The sequence below is a fragment of the Rattus rattus genome, chromosome 9 (assembly GCF_011064425.1).
Source record: "Rattus rattus isolate New Zealand chromosome 9, Rrattus_CSIRO_v1, whole genome shotgun sequence".
Classification (NCBI taxonomy): domain Eukaryota; kingdom Metazoa; phylum Chordata; class Mammalia; order Rodentia; family Muridae; genus Rattus; species Rattus rattus.
This window is the reverse complement of record NC_046162.1, coordinates 10,868,446-10,882,537: the sequence shown is the minus strand read 5'-3', so window position 1 is coordinate 10,882,537 and position 14,092 is coordinate 10,868,446. Positions and strand designations below refer to the sequence as shown.

At 48.1% G+C, this 14,092-nt stretch overlaps 1 protein-coding gene across 4 annotated transcripts in view; it reads left to right on the top strand.

The window, feature by feature from the left end:
- Positions 1-14,092, top strand: part of Snx29 (sorting nexin 29) — a 405,066-nt gene that overhangs the window by 77,232 nt on the left and 313,742 nt on the right. For all 4 annotated transcript variants that reach the window (XR_004389065.1, XM_032912855.1, XM_032912856.1 and 1 more), the window contains 3 exons: positions 3,099-3,229; positions 8,460-8,535; positions 10,591-10,670. Coding sequence is in view for 3 of the 4 variants with exons in the window: in XM_032912855.1 (XP_032768746.1) it covers positions 3,099-3,229; positions 8,460-8,535; positions 10,591-10,670 (287 nt within the window). In the remaining variant the exon portion in view is untranslated. The remainder of the gene's footprint in view (positions 1-3,098; positions 3,230-8,459; positions 8,536-10,590; positions 10,671-14,092) is intronic.

Here is a 14,092-nt window from a genome sequence, read left to right as displayed (position 1 = left end):
TAGCTGAAGGTCAGGGCCAGTCTCTGACAGAAGTCTCTGATTTGAGGGTTGGGATCCTGAAGGAGACTCTCCAGCCACAGGTTAGGTAGATCATGGCAGTGTCTCAGCAGATGTGCAAAGAAGGACATTGCTCTTGGTCTCTGCTTGTATACTGTGCACTAGGTGTCCTGGGGCTCTAGGACTGTGTCAGGTAATCTTGAGTGGTAACCACTGGATTCTGGTTATCAGGTGCAGCCTTGAGTATAGTGGATTCCCAAATAAGCTATGTTTACTTGTCTAAGGTATTTTTACTATGCTTATACCATGCACCCAATGCTAGCCCAGCTAGATTTGGTTGTTCGCTTCTAAAGCCTTGTAAAGAACTGCCTATAAGAATGTGCCACACAGTCTAAAATGTTTACAGAGAAAAATGTCTTGACTTGTGCCCTAGAGTAAAGAAAGGATGCATGTGGAGGCCATGCAGGCAGGAGGCTGGATACCATTCTGGTTTGATTTGGAAGATCTCAGTCTGGGTACTGTTGTATATGGTCACCGGGTGATATTGTTTTGAGCCAGGGTCTCACTGTGTAGTTCAGGTTGGCCTTGAACTCATTGTAGCCCTCTTACTTCTGCCTCACAAGCATTGGGATTACGGGTGTGCCCACCAGACTCTGCTAAAGTACATACTTTGGGAGATAGGTGACTTGCTGGTCAGGAGCCCTGCCTGCTCTTCTAGACGACCCAACTTCAGTTTCCACACTCACTTGGCAGCTCACAGCTGTGAGGGAGCAGTAAAACTACTGAACCAAACTGCTCCGTGGGTAGAAAGAAAGCTTTCTTGGGGGAAATTCGAGATTGCTATGGCTGTCTCTGAGGGCATAGAGCACAGCAAAAGGCTGGGAAAGCATCCCTAGTTTTTTAAGAGGAGGGTTGGGAGGGAGCCTGGGAGTTAGGGTATGGAGTTCTTGTGTGTCACAACAGCCTGGGAATTAGGAGGGGACTTTGATATTGTTGCCAGTGTGTGTTAATGGGGAACTAGATTCTGCAGTAGAGACTGTTCCTGACAAACAGAACCTGCATCACGGGCTCGGAAGAGCACTGCTTTTAGGGTTTTGTTTATCCACCAGCAGCCCTTCTGCTTCCTGGTCAGAGCACAGCCTGAGCTGAGCCCAGATTGCCATGGGGAACCCACTTTGCACCTAACAGCAATGGTCTATAACTCCAGTTCCAGGGGATCTGACACCTAGCCTCCATGGGTACTGTATGCACATGGTGCACAGACATACACACAGGCAAAAGACCCATGCACATAAGCTTTTTAAAACATTTAAAAATCATAATTTGACTTTTCTCTCCCTCCCCCTTTTCTTACTTGATATAGTAGTAGGTGTGATATTGAGAGCTTCCTTATGTTCTCAGTTGGTGCACAGTGTGAGAGTATAAACTGTAAGAGTATCAGAAGGTCAAGGCCATCCTTAGCTCTGTACAGCATTCTCCATCAGCGTGGGACCCCTTAGGCTCTATCTCAAGCAAAGAAGTAAAACCTAAAAAGTCTTGGTAAAACCCAAAATCTACACTCTTCATCCCCAACAGAATCAAACCAAAGCAAGACTCCAAGTTGGTGGTGGGTCGAGCTACACAAAGGGCATGTGCCTTTGTGCTTCCCAGCCTCACCCTCCCAGTGCTGGGAGCATAGGTGTACTGGAGCTGGCCTGTGCTAGCTTGTGGGTTCGTCTTTCTTTCACTCTTCTCTACGCTGTTTCTTCCATCCTCACACTAGATAGAAGAGAAAGAAGGTTAGAGAGGTGTGGTGGTAGTTTTATCTACATTGCTTTAGCTCCCAGTGGGTCGCATGCTCTTACCAACACAGGAGCTATCTGGATTCATGAATGGAACACACACACACACACACACACACACACACACACACACGTTAATTTAAAATGTCTTGGCTAGACCAGAGACTAGGCACTCCTAAACCTTCCCAAGGCCCAATCAGGGAAATGGCTAATGGCTGCCCACCTAAATTCTCACATGACTGGTTGGCTTTCTTTCTTGTAGCTCCTACGTCTCATCCTTCTTCCCCGAGTCATGGCAACTTTCTGTCTCTTCTCTCTCCCTTGTCCTAGCCCCACCCAAATCTAAGGGTTCCTCCCCTTCTCTCTTTTCTCAGTCGTTGGCAGGTGACATCTTTATAGATTGATCAAAAACCAACTGGGGACAAGGACCTTCAAGGCACATAGGTTCCCGATTAAATCAAAACATAACAGAGAGGAAAGGAGTGAGATCCTTGAATAAAGTCAGGGGTCTGAAAGGGGGCGATGTTATCTACAGTTACACTACTTCCTGTTGATTAGGGGCACTGAGTTCCTTAAGGCAAGTTTGATCTTAGCAATCAGGGTATCTAATCTCTTCTTCTTATTGTTCTTCTCTGCACACAACCACCTAACATACTACGATCAACAACAACCAGCAACAACTTAGAGCAACCAACATCCAACAACAGCCCACCGACAGACAGCCTCATCTTTCAAGCCCCAGCATTTGTATGCCCTATGAAAAGTTCCCAGAATTCCAAACATCACACAGGTGCAGCAACTGTCCGCAGCTGGCAAAATCATACCTCCGCTAGAGCACGAGGCAATCAGAGTCAAAGCCTGACACTGGGACTAGAGTGAAAACATTTTTATAATATTTCTGTGTTTTTAATGAAACCAAAATCCTAAAATTGTCAGTACAGTGTACACTATTATGGTTGGCTACAAACAACCCTTTGTAAAAAGGGTCTTCCTCCTCAGCTTCCTGCTCTGCTCCACGATCCTGAGCTGAGCCTTCTACCTTAGGGTGACATGATTGATGTCTGTGTGCTCTTGCAGACTATAGGCTCCAAGTGCACATGGTAACCATTTGTTGGCTCTTTGCCCTTGTGGTGAATACAGGTGAACACAGTGCCTGCTTTCAGGAGACACTCAACAAGCCCCCATAAACAAGTACTCGAAGGGTCCTTTTTGAGCTCCATGGCCCTGATTTCAGCCCCATCCAGGCCTGGGGACTTGAGGAACCCAGATGCTGTGGGATGTCTGGAGGCCCTGTCATGCAGCTGTATTCTTTCTCCATAGGACACTGGATGGGAATGCCAGCCTCCCCCAGGTACATGGCTGGGCCCCACTGCAGGTGCTTCATGGAGATGCTGATGCTGACACTGACATCCTCTTCCCCGTCAGTGGAGTGGGCTCCTATGGTACAGCAGGTGGGTACTTCCTGTCTTCTCCAGCTTCTGTTCCAAGAACCAGAGGGGATTTTTTGAGTTATCTGTACAGGTAGGAATAGGTAGGAGCTAGGAGATCTGGGGCTCGGGTCAAGGATGGTTTGTGGACATTGAAAATTAAGAAGTAGTTTAGAGATCTCCTCTAGAACTAGAGTGTTACTGATGCTCCATGAGAATGCCTTGAGGTAAACTGGCTGGCAAGACCCTAGGAGACTCACATGCCTGCCCCCAACAGTCTGTTGCTAACTTGGTCACATCAGAATTAACCACAAACAGTGACCATTATTTTGCACCTAAGGAGATGGGATATGTGAACTTTGTAAAGGCCCCACCCAGCACCCGTGCTGCTCTTTCTGTGTGTGCTGCTTTTTCTTGGGTGCTTCTCTTTCTGTGCATGCCTATTTGGTGATGGCTTCAGGGATGTGCAGCTAATCTGAGAGCATTCCTCAGCTCACCTGCAGCCTGTAGTCTTCTAACTTCACCCCTTGGCTCTAACACTCCTCCTGTCTTCGTCCTTACTCCTAGCTTCAGTGGCTGCTTGTTAAGTTGAGGAGTATATGAGCTCGTTCTCTGTTGCTGTGATAAACACGAAGACCAAAAGCAATTCATGAAAGAATGAGTTATTTTGGTTTCTAGCTCCAGAAGGCTAAGAGACCATCACAGTGGGGGGCATGGTAGCAGGCATACATGACCATCAGAGAAGGAAACTGAGAGCTCTCAGCAGCCACCATGATCAAGGTGCAGAGAGAACTGGTAATGGTGTAGGCTTTACCTTCTCAAAGCCCACCCGCAGTGATGTCCTTCCTCCCGTGAGGCTGCACATCCCCTTAACCTTCCCAAACAGCATCACCACCAGGACCAAGTGTTACTTAAATGCCTGCAGCTAAAGGTGACATGTGCCATTTGAAGCGGTACAAGTAGTGACTGTCACACACTGCTGTGATCTGATATGGTAGATTGTGGAGCCCTCTGGGAAGCAGCTCTACTCTTCACAGTCAAGATTCCGTGGGAGCTGACGGGGGCTGCATCATGCGCCCAGCCAATGATAGGCTCACATTTGGAGTTCATGGTGTTCTTTGTTTAGCATTTACCTTTTCTGCTATGTACATGGTGCTAGGCCTGGGGGATCTGAAGGGAATCCCACCTGAGGCCTTCCTCCATTCTCATAGTTTTATTTTTTACTTTAATTATTTTTTTTTTCTTGAGACAGGATTTCGCTGTATAGATTAGCTGGCCTAGATTCCACTGTGGAGACCAGGCTAGCTTCAAACTCACAGAGATCCACCTGCCTTTGCCTCCTGAGTGCTAGGATTAAAGGGCATATCAGTAGCCTTTTAAATCCTTTAAAACTTGTGTGTATATTTGTGTCTATATGTGGTTATGTGCACATGTAGGTGCCCATGGTGGCCATGGTGGCCATGGTGGCCAGAAGAGGGTATTAGATCCCCTGGCACTGGAGTTATAGGCAATTAATTGTGAGCCAGCAGATGTGGGTGTTGGAAACTGAACATGGGTCCTCTGGAAGAACAGCAAGGGCTCTCAACCACTCACTGAGCCATCTCTTTAGCCCCATATTCAAATCTTTTAAAATCACATCTACTTTTTATGTATTCTGAGAGTGTGTGGAGATGTGTCACTGCATGTGTGGAGGCCAGAGGACAACTTTCGGGAGTCACTTCTTTCCATCAGGTGTATTTCGGGGGTCACACTGGGGTCATCAGGCTTGGCAACAAATGCCTTTATATATGGAGCCATCTTGTCAGCCTAGTAGTCTTTATTTTGAGGCGTTTCACTAAGGCCACTCAACTAGCTGTCTTCCTGCTCCAGCCTCTTAAGTGGCTGGGATTACTGTTTATGCTGACAGCTATAGCTTGGGGCTATTTTTTAAAATTTCAGTCTGAAGGAAAAATGTATAGCATGTGTCCTCTGAATGCTTCCATATCTCTAGTCTGTCTGTTATTTCTTACCAGGGCTATTGCAAAACGGCTTCTCAGCAAGCCTGCACTGGCTCCTTTTGCCCGTGTTTCTGTCCTTTTTTTTTTTTTTATCAGCCAGAGCAGATATGGAGAACAGTCAGATTGCATCATTCCCAGGCTCTGGCTCTCCCTCTGCACATTGGATAGTTTGCTGCTGTTACTGTAGCCATTTAAGCAACCTCCAAGCAGTGGCAGCCTCACTCCCTCTCATTCACGCCTTCCCTGCTCCTATCAACCTGCTTCTGCTTCTCACTCCTCTTCTCCCCCACCTTCTGTACCCGGGTTCATCCCTCAGGTTGTAGTGTAGATGTCACCTTTCTTTTTCTTTTTTGAGACATGGTTTTGCTATGTATCCCTAGTTGGCCTGAAACTCATTATGTAGATCAGACAAGCCTTAACTTGTGGCAGTCCTCCTGCCTCTGCCTTCTGAGTTCTGGAACTAGAACACATATTTCTTGACAAATAACACTTTTTTTTTTCTTTTCTTTTTTTCGGAGCTGGGGACCGAACCCAGGGCCTTGAGCTTGCTAGGCAAGCGCTCTACCACTGAGCTAAATCCCCAACCCCCCAAATAACACTTTTTTAAAAATGCCTTTTTTTTCACTGCTCCCTACTTGGACAGGTCAGGCTTCATGTGCCTCACTGTGTAACCCTGAAAAGCTGTCTTCATTGTTCTGATGGAGATATTGGCAGAGACGGATTTGTGTATAACTAGACAGTGCCTGTCCTTTCTAGTCTGTGAGGTTCACAAGCACAAGGAGTGTTGCCCTGAGTTTGACACTGGTCAGTTCTGAGCCCTTGGTTGGGGCTGTAAGTAAGCTCCTGCAGGATGGATGAGCAGATGATGGTAGAGAGATGCTGCAGGCAAGGCCGCATCGTGTTGGGAGAATGATATCCACCCACACAGGACACAGGGCAGACAGAGGTGCTGAGGCAGGAGAGCTAGGAGGTCAGAGGGGCAAACCTTCAGGTTTGTACTTCAGGTCAGTTTAGTGAACCTGCCTGCTGAAGTAAGGAGGGCTCAGCCCAGTGCTAAACATGTTTCACATACTAACTTGGTGATCCTGGCAAGTCAGTTAAGCTCTTGTGGGTCCGTGTCTTCATCTGTGAAGATAATATAGACCGGGGGTATAGCCCCATGGTAGAGCATTTTCCCCAGCACCTGTGTTCTATCCCATCACTGTATATATAATAAAAGGTGCCAGTGACTGCCGTTCATGTTCTGTGTGCCAGTGTATCTGCCCCACCACAGTGCCAGCTGTGTGTATGTATGTCTGCCAGCCACACAGAGGGGCCAAGTCAGCGCTGCATCTGGAATGGCCTTTATTCCAGCCATGTGTGGTGTTGGATGCTGTCAGTCGTGGCTGAATTTCAGCACTGAGGATGAGCTGAGGTAGCCTCCTGCTGAAGGATCTTTAGACGATACTGAGGTTTTCGTGAGGGATGATTTAGTGACACTGGAGGTTTTTGGATATGTTTGTCAGCTTCCTGTTAAACAATGCGTGGGACGGTCAACTTAAGAGAGGAAAGGTTTATTGTGGCTCACAAGCTCAGAGATTTCATTCCATGTTCAGTGGCTCCGCTGTCTTCAGCTTGTGGTGAGGCAGAGCATCATGTTTGGGAATGCAAGGTGGAGGAAGCTGCTTACCTCATGGTGGCCAGGAAACAGAGAGCTAGGCAGGAGCCCGGGTTCCAGTATCTGATTCTTCAAGGCCACATCCTCCAGTGAACCTCTTAGAGTCCTACTGCGGTACCACGAACTATGGTTAAACATAGGCCTTTGCCAGGAACAGCCACCGTAGCAGATTCCCCTGGCTCTGTGGTGGGCGGAGGGCAGGTGCCCCTGAGCTAAGAGTCCAGAAGGAAGTAGGATTATAAGGCCCAGGGGTTTTGAGAGTGCGGGTGGCTGCCGGGCTCAGGGAGGTCTCAGTAGAACTTCCTGATGAGCCAGGGTTTAGGCTGAGGTTCCAGCCAAATGAGGGAGTTTGAGAGTTTTCATCTTGAGAGGTAAGAGTATATATACACTAGACTTTGTAGGATTACCCAAAAGTGCAGGGGGCAAAGAGCCATTGGTGGTTCACATATGTGATCCCAGGTCTCAGGAGGTGGAGGCAGGATTGTTAGAAATTTGAGGCCAGCCCAAGCTACAGAGTGAAATCTTGTCTCAAAACTATAACAATATAAAATGTAATTATGTCAAGTCATTATTAAAATGTCGTATGATAGGCCAGACAAGTATGATAGGCATATGTTTGTAATTCCAGAAAGCTGAGGCAAGAAAAGCTTGAGTTAGAGGCCAGCCAGGGTGCGTAGGGAGACCCGGTCTCCAAACGGAGCAGAACAAAGCATTACAAAACTGGAAACGAGGCACAGAGAGGCTGCCTGACTGGACTGCAGTTGAGGAGCAGGGCTCTGCACCGTAGCCAGCAGCATCTGTACCTTTTAGCCTCACGGATAGGTAGCAGGGAGCAGAGGGGTAGTCACTTGATTTCCCATCTGATGCCTCAGTCCTGGGATAGAAACCAGGCTTGCACTGCAAGCCCTTGGGTTACTGGAGCCAGTAGGGGTTGTCTGGGATGTGCCACCAAAGGATCTGTCTTCTCCAGGCTCACGTCCCTTAAGCCTAGCAGAGGCCAGAGGATTGCTCTGCCTCTGTGGCTCTGACTTCAGAGCTTCATGAATGAGCAAGGGTTCCCCTGAGTGATACAATCTTCCTAGACTTCCGGCCTCAGCCTGCAGGTCTGCACTTTTTCCTGAGCAGCACTGAATGCATCTGCAACACTCAGTAACATTAGCAACATTCTATGCCTATTTGTTCTAGGGACTCACCATGGCCTCACTTCCTTTCCCAAATGCTTAGTGTGGCTTTTGGCTTAGAAAGTGTCAGATTTCACCAGTGATGGGACACTGCTGCCCTCTCGTGTCCACTACAAGTAGGAGCGATTCGTCTAACAAAAGCCCTGATTTCTGCTGTGGGCCCTAGATCATGCACTTTGGGAATAACGCCCCTTGCTTCAAAGTTAAAAAACAAACAAACAAACAAACAAACAAACAAACACAGGCACATGTAGCAACCAGTGCTGAGTCTCAGTGATATGTGCTGGAAAAATGGGTAGCAAATGAAGCCAGTGTGGGGGTGGGGGAAGTTTAAAGGTAGCTAATAGGCCAGCTGAGCACTTGGTAAGGGGAAATGGAGTTGAAAATAAAGCCTCACTCTCTCTGCGTGATTTCTGCAGATGCCCCTGTGGGAAGTCTGGAGAACGGAACAGGGACAGAGGACCACATACTTCCAGAGCCTGGCCTTCGGTACAGGTCAGTACCAGGACACCAAGTCCATCAGTGGATGGGGACATACTGTTTACGTGTCTGCCTTTTATTCTCATTTGAAGACACCTGTTGGTGTTGAACACTGAGGCCTGACCTCATGTTTGTGCTCAGATGGGCAGCTGTTGGGGTCATGGGTCACTCAGGCAAACTGCTTTATGATACAGCATTCGAGCTGGGCGGCCCCTCAGTGGCAGAGCGAGTGTACAACGTGCACAAACCTCAAACCTCATTTGTATGCCCTGTCCTTGCCACAGCTCTGCGACCATATTGAGTACTTCCACCCTGGCCAGCCTTCCTAAAGTTTGTTGGTATTTGATAATGGCGTTTATCAGCCCTAGTGTTAAATGATGTCTAGGCCTTGGGGAAGAGGTACTAGCTGTTAAGTAATTAGGATATTGACTGGCAGCTTGTAAGTGCAGAAGGCTTTTCTCTTTCACATTAAAGAAAAAAAAACTAAGGAAAATTTAAGTTGCCAGTGTCACTGTTTCTCACAGGGAGTATTGCCCTGGTCTCCAGTGTCACTGCTTCTCACAGGGAGCACTGCCCTGGTCTCCAGAGTCACTGCTGCTCACAGGGAGCACTGCCCTGGTCTCCAGAGTCACTGCTGCTCACAGGGAGCACTGCCCTGGTCTCCAGTGTCAGTGCTGCTCACAGGGAGCACTGCCCTGATCTCCAGTGTCAGTGCTGCTCACAGGGAGCACTGCCCTGGTCTCCAGAGTCACTGCTGCTCACAGGGAGCACTGCCCTGGTCTCCAGTGTCAGTGCTGCTCACAGGGAGCACTGCCCTGGTCTCCAGAGTCACTGCTGCTCACAGGGAGCACTGCCCTGGTCTCCAGAGTCACTGCTGCTCACAGGGAGCACTGCCCTGGCCTCCCAATCTCACCTCTTCTCTGTTGCTCTTATCTCCTCCTCTCTTGACAATTTTAACTTGATGTCTTGAAGTTATCCATCTGTGTGCTCAACTTAGCTTCAAGGTAAGGGGGTTCTTGCTGCCACACACCTTGCTTAGTGTTGTGTCACCCAGAATGGACAGGATTCTGAAAATGACACACCATGAAGGGCCTGATACCACTGAGTCCAGTCTTATAAAGGATGGTGTCACTGCACCCTTCCAGGACCCTCATTGAGCCCTTCCAGGACCCTGACTCCCTTCTTGTTGTGTTTTGGAGCCTTTTCCAAATGCAACAGTGATCAAGGAATGTGAGGCCCGGCCTTGGGGTCTTCCTGCTGCTTATGGACCAGCCAGTGCTACTGTTCAAATTAGACATTGATGGTAGATATGCACCCAGTCCAGTTACCTGCACTCGGTAAGCTCTCTAAGCCTGTTTGAGCATGAACCCTGCTTACAGGGGATGCCAGAGCCTGCTGTCATGACATTCCCATATCCATTGATCAGTGCCTGGTTCTGTCTGTCCTCACTTAAAGGCATCTTGTTTAGAATCTACAAGAGATGTAGCTCAGCTGTAGAAGAGTGCCTTCATGCATAGAGCTCTGGATTGATTCCCAGCACCATATAGAACTGGGTATGTTTTATATGAAAAACATCTTTGGCCACATAGCAAGTTCCAACCTGGGATCCATGAGAGACCACCAGAAACAAACACTGTTGATATTGCACAGTGATATTGCACACTTGTCTGAGTGAGGATTATATAACATGCAGGGCACTTGTTCTAGGAATATGCACCCAGGGACTATTTTAACTAGGAAAAGTGACAATAGAAACCACAATAATGTGGAAAAAAAAAAAAGGTAGATTACTAAAAGGGCGTGTGTTCACAGCTACACGAGGTAGAGCAGGAAGACAGGGTGTCTTGTCTGACCCCAGCTGCAGACATGCCTATTGAGAGACTCACTTTTCCCTCAGAGTGGCTCACAAAGGGTGTTTGAATTGTTTTTGGAGTTACCAGTAAATTTCAGACATCTGTTGGGAGCCGCATTGTAGATTCTTGGGGAAACATTGTGCCTTCGAGTGTTGTGAGCACTGAAGTTGTGTTTTGGGATGAGTGTAACCTCCTTCTGTCTACTTTCTCCCAATAGGGAAGCTGGCTCTCCCGGCCGAGGAAGTCCTTTGAGCAGCTTGTTACCTTCTGCCTCAGTGCCTGAGTCCATGACAGTCCGTAAGTACTCGCCGAGGCTTACGTGCAACATCACTGTCCAATGTCCAATGTGTGCTTATCCTGCACAGGTGTGGGCTTTGCAAGCAGGCATGAAGTTAGCGAGTGCTCTGTGCACCTGATGGCTTCCAGATTGTGGTGCATGGGGTGTGTCTGCTAAAGGACGCACGGAACCTTCTGTGTCTTGTGGTTTCTAAGCTACTTTCTATGTGCAGCCAGTAGTAAGAGACTCTTCTGACTTTCCTTGTGACTCTGGACAAATAATTTACTGATGAGATGGATAGTCTAATGACTAGGTGGTACAAATCATTTCCAGCCCCAGCACCAGGAGAAAATATTAGAGACACAACAATGAAGGGTGCGTGTGAATGGCCCACATTACACGCACACACGCACCAGAGATTGTTTAACAAGAGATGCTCCATGACTAGGAGAGCAGGTGGGGCATGGGGCTGATGCCCTGACTGGGTTGGCAGAGGGAGAGAGGGGGAGACTCCATGGTCATCAGAGGCCAGGGCTTTTCCTTTTCACGACTAGCTGTTGTGTTTGCCCTCTGAGCTCTAGCCATCTCATTCCTAGCCTTGAGAGCAGGAAGGAAAGGGGGATAGTGTGGGGTTTCTGTTTCCATATCACATTCAGGGATCTACACTTGATAGTGTGTAAAAATCACACCTTTCTTCCTCATCAGCCTTTGGGTGAAAATTAGCATTTCCTTCAAACACCAAAGTGCAAACCCTGTGCCCATAGTGCTGATGGCAGATGGAGAGTGACTGTCACTCAGAGAAGTTACAGGCCCCTTTAACAGCACCCCAGAATGCCATTTCTGCTTGGAAATACATTACCTGAGGTGGATGTGGATCTCCTGGATCTCCACACCTGACTATTCTGTTTGCACATGAACACTCTCCCTGGCAAGTCACCCGATCTCCACATCTGGACCCTTCTGTCTGCACATGAACACTCTCCGTAGCCATGTTCCCCATGAGCTGAGGTTTCCCACAGTCTCCTGCTCCTGTGTCCGCCCTCCCTTGACTGCAGAGCAGAAACTGCCAATGTGAGTTCTGTTGCTGTGCAGGGTGAGCTGTCACCGTCTCCTAGTGGCCAGGCGTGGTTCCTAGCCCCTCCTTCCCAGCCTCTCCAGTATGGGGTATGGAGCAGGTGAGTTGGGTTCTCTGGGGGCTGCCGTGGATCTTGTCTCTAAGCCTCCCAAGCCATTTCCATGCCTGACAAAGCCACCAGCTTGGTTCCTGTTTGTGATGCCCCTGAGCTGTGCCTACAGCAAGGATGCAGCCTACCTTCTTTCATTCATCTCCGTTTTAGAAATTAACCCTAGTTGTTTCTTTCTGGTCATCTTTGGCTTGAAGACCTATCAGGAATTCCCAGTCAACCTCCTGAAGGAAAGGCGCACATTAGTGGGTTCTCGGGGTGTCTGTTAGTTATACGGGGTATGCGGAATAGTTGTGGGTGGTGGTGGAGTAGCGGAGTAGCTTTTGTTTTCTGGGGGGGGGGTGATTTCATGTATGAAGGCTTCTCGTTCACTCTACTCTAGCAAGATAAGGATTGTGGGGGGAGTTACGTGCCTCCACCCACCCCTGCTTTATCTGTGAGAGGGTAGGAAGGGCCATCCACGTGGCTCTACAGGATCAGTCTGGTATAACAGAGGATCACAGACTGGGAGCTTTGGCAAATGTTTCTTTTCCTGTGTGCTTGTGAGTGTTGTCTCTGGCCTTGATAGTGGCTGACCCTCAACACCCCTACTTCTTGGTTGTTTCAGCCAGGGTTCCCTGTGCTTGTTTTGGTCCTTCCGTTCTCATTGGCAGCGGGATGGAGCCACCTGTTGTGTGCCTCCAGTGACTTGTTTGCTCTCGGGAGCTGCCATGATGCCACAGAAAGGTGCCTTTATCCCCTGCTACCTGTGCTCAGTGGGTAGCAGTTATTGATGTGGGAGATCTTGGTAGGGCAGTGTGGATAAGCACTTAGCCGAAGCGTGCATGCGTGAGTGCGTGTGTGTGTGCGCGCGTGCACGCATGTGTGTGTGCGTGATGGTCTTGCATGATCTTTGCATGGTTTTGAAAAAGGCAAGTGTCACAATCATACCTTTGTGTTGAGTGGGTAACAGTGCAGATCTCATCACAGCCAGATAGTGAGGCCACTGGAACATGCCCTGTGAATCCTGTGAATGCCAGTGAGTTGAGAGTAGCCACTGCATTTCTGCACACACATATATGCACACACTGGACACATACGTGTGCACATACACAGGAAGCAAGGCCTACAGGAGATGCTCAGCATGTGGAAAGCACACTGAATGTTGGTACCTCATATATTGCCTTTCATGGGTATTTTGTCATAAGTTAGATCAAGTTTCTCCTAAATATCCCAATTCTGAAAATTCTAGAAAAGCATGTTATTTCTCTCATCACTGAAGTTCTAAAAGAAATTGTTTCTTTAATTGTTCCATTATGGTTTCTTCCTGTCCCTAGTTCTGCCAGCTAGCAAGCACTTAAGGTTGTGGCTGTCTGCCCGTTGGAAAAGCCACCCAGACTGGGTGTTTTCCTACAACTCAGTAGATATTTCTTGATGTTTATGTCAGCTTTCCTTCATTCACCTTCTGTTTAACAGCTGAGTGTCTGTACATCTGAATTAATGTTTTTGTTGGAATCTGTGATGTGAACTGTGTTTTAAGAAAGCATCCTTTCTCCCTGTTGATGGCTGTAAGAGTCATTGCAGCATCCTCACCACCAGGGGGCACTCTGGTACCTCGCTCACTAGCTTCAAACCAAGTTCTGTATTGGTGTTGCTCTGTAAACCAGGGCTAGCAATGGTGTTTACTCCTCGGATGGGTTTGTGAAGGTTAAACACATACATACAAGAAACATACTCAGAAGAGTGTGTACATACATTGTGAAAAGGGAAAGTGTACCTCCGAGTTACACATGTTAAGTGTTCAGTAACTTGTAGGTAAGACTGTTAGTACCTTTAAAGGATTCGTCGCTGAATATTATTCCAAACACAGTGTCTAGGCCTCCAAATGGGCAGACATGAGTTTTGTTTTAAAGGAGTCATCCCTACCATTACAAGCCCCTGAAGCTGCCTTTCCTGGATGTGTACCCTCAATCTTCTCTAAGGGGATATGTGGCCTTGCCAGGAGACCCTGGATTTCCCTGCCTGGCATGAGAGTTCTTTTAGCCAAGCATGACTGTGGTTATGCTAATGACAACAGGCTCTTTGCATACCCAGTGTATCCTTGTGGGTGGGGGCAGGGATACTGAATGTCTGCTGAAAAGCTTAGGGAAAAAAGGGACTGATTTGAGACGCTAAGACTCTAGCACTGACTGTTCACCACTCCTGAGGGTGTTTGCTGTCTCTTCAGCCCTGTCACCCCCGCTGTGAAGATGTCGGTGTCAGCTGCAAGTGTGGAAGGC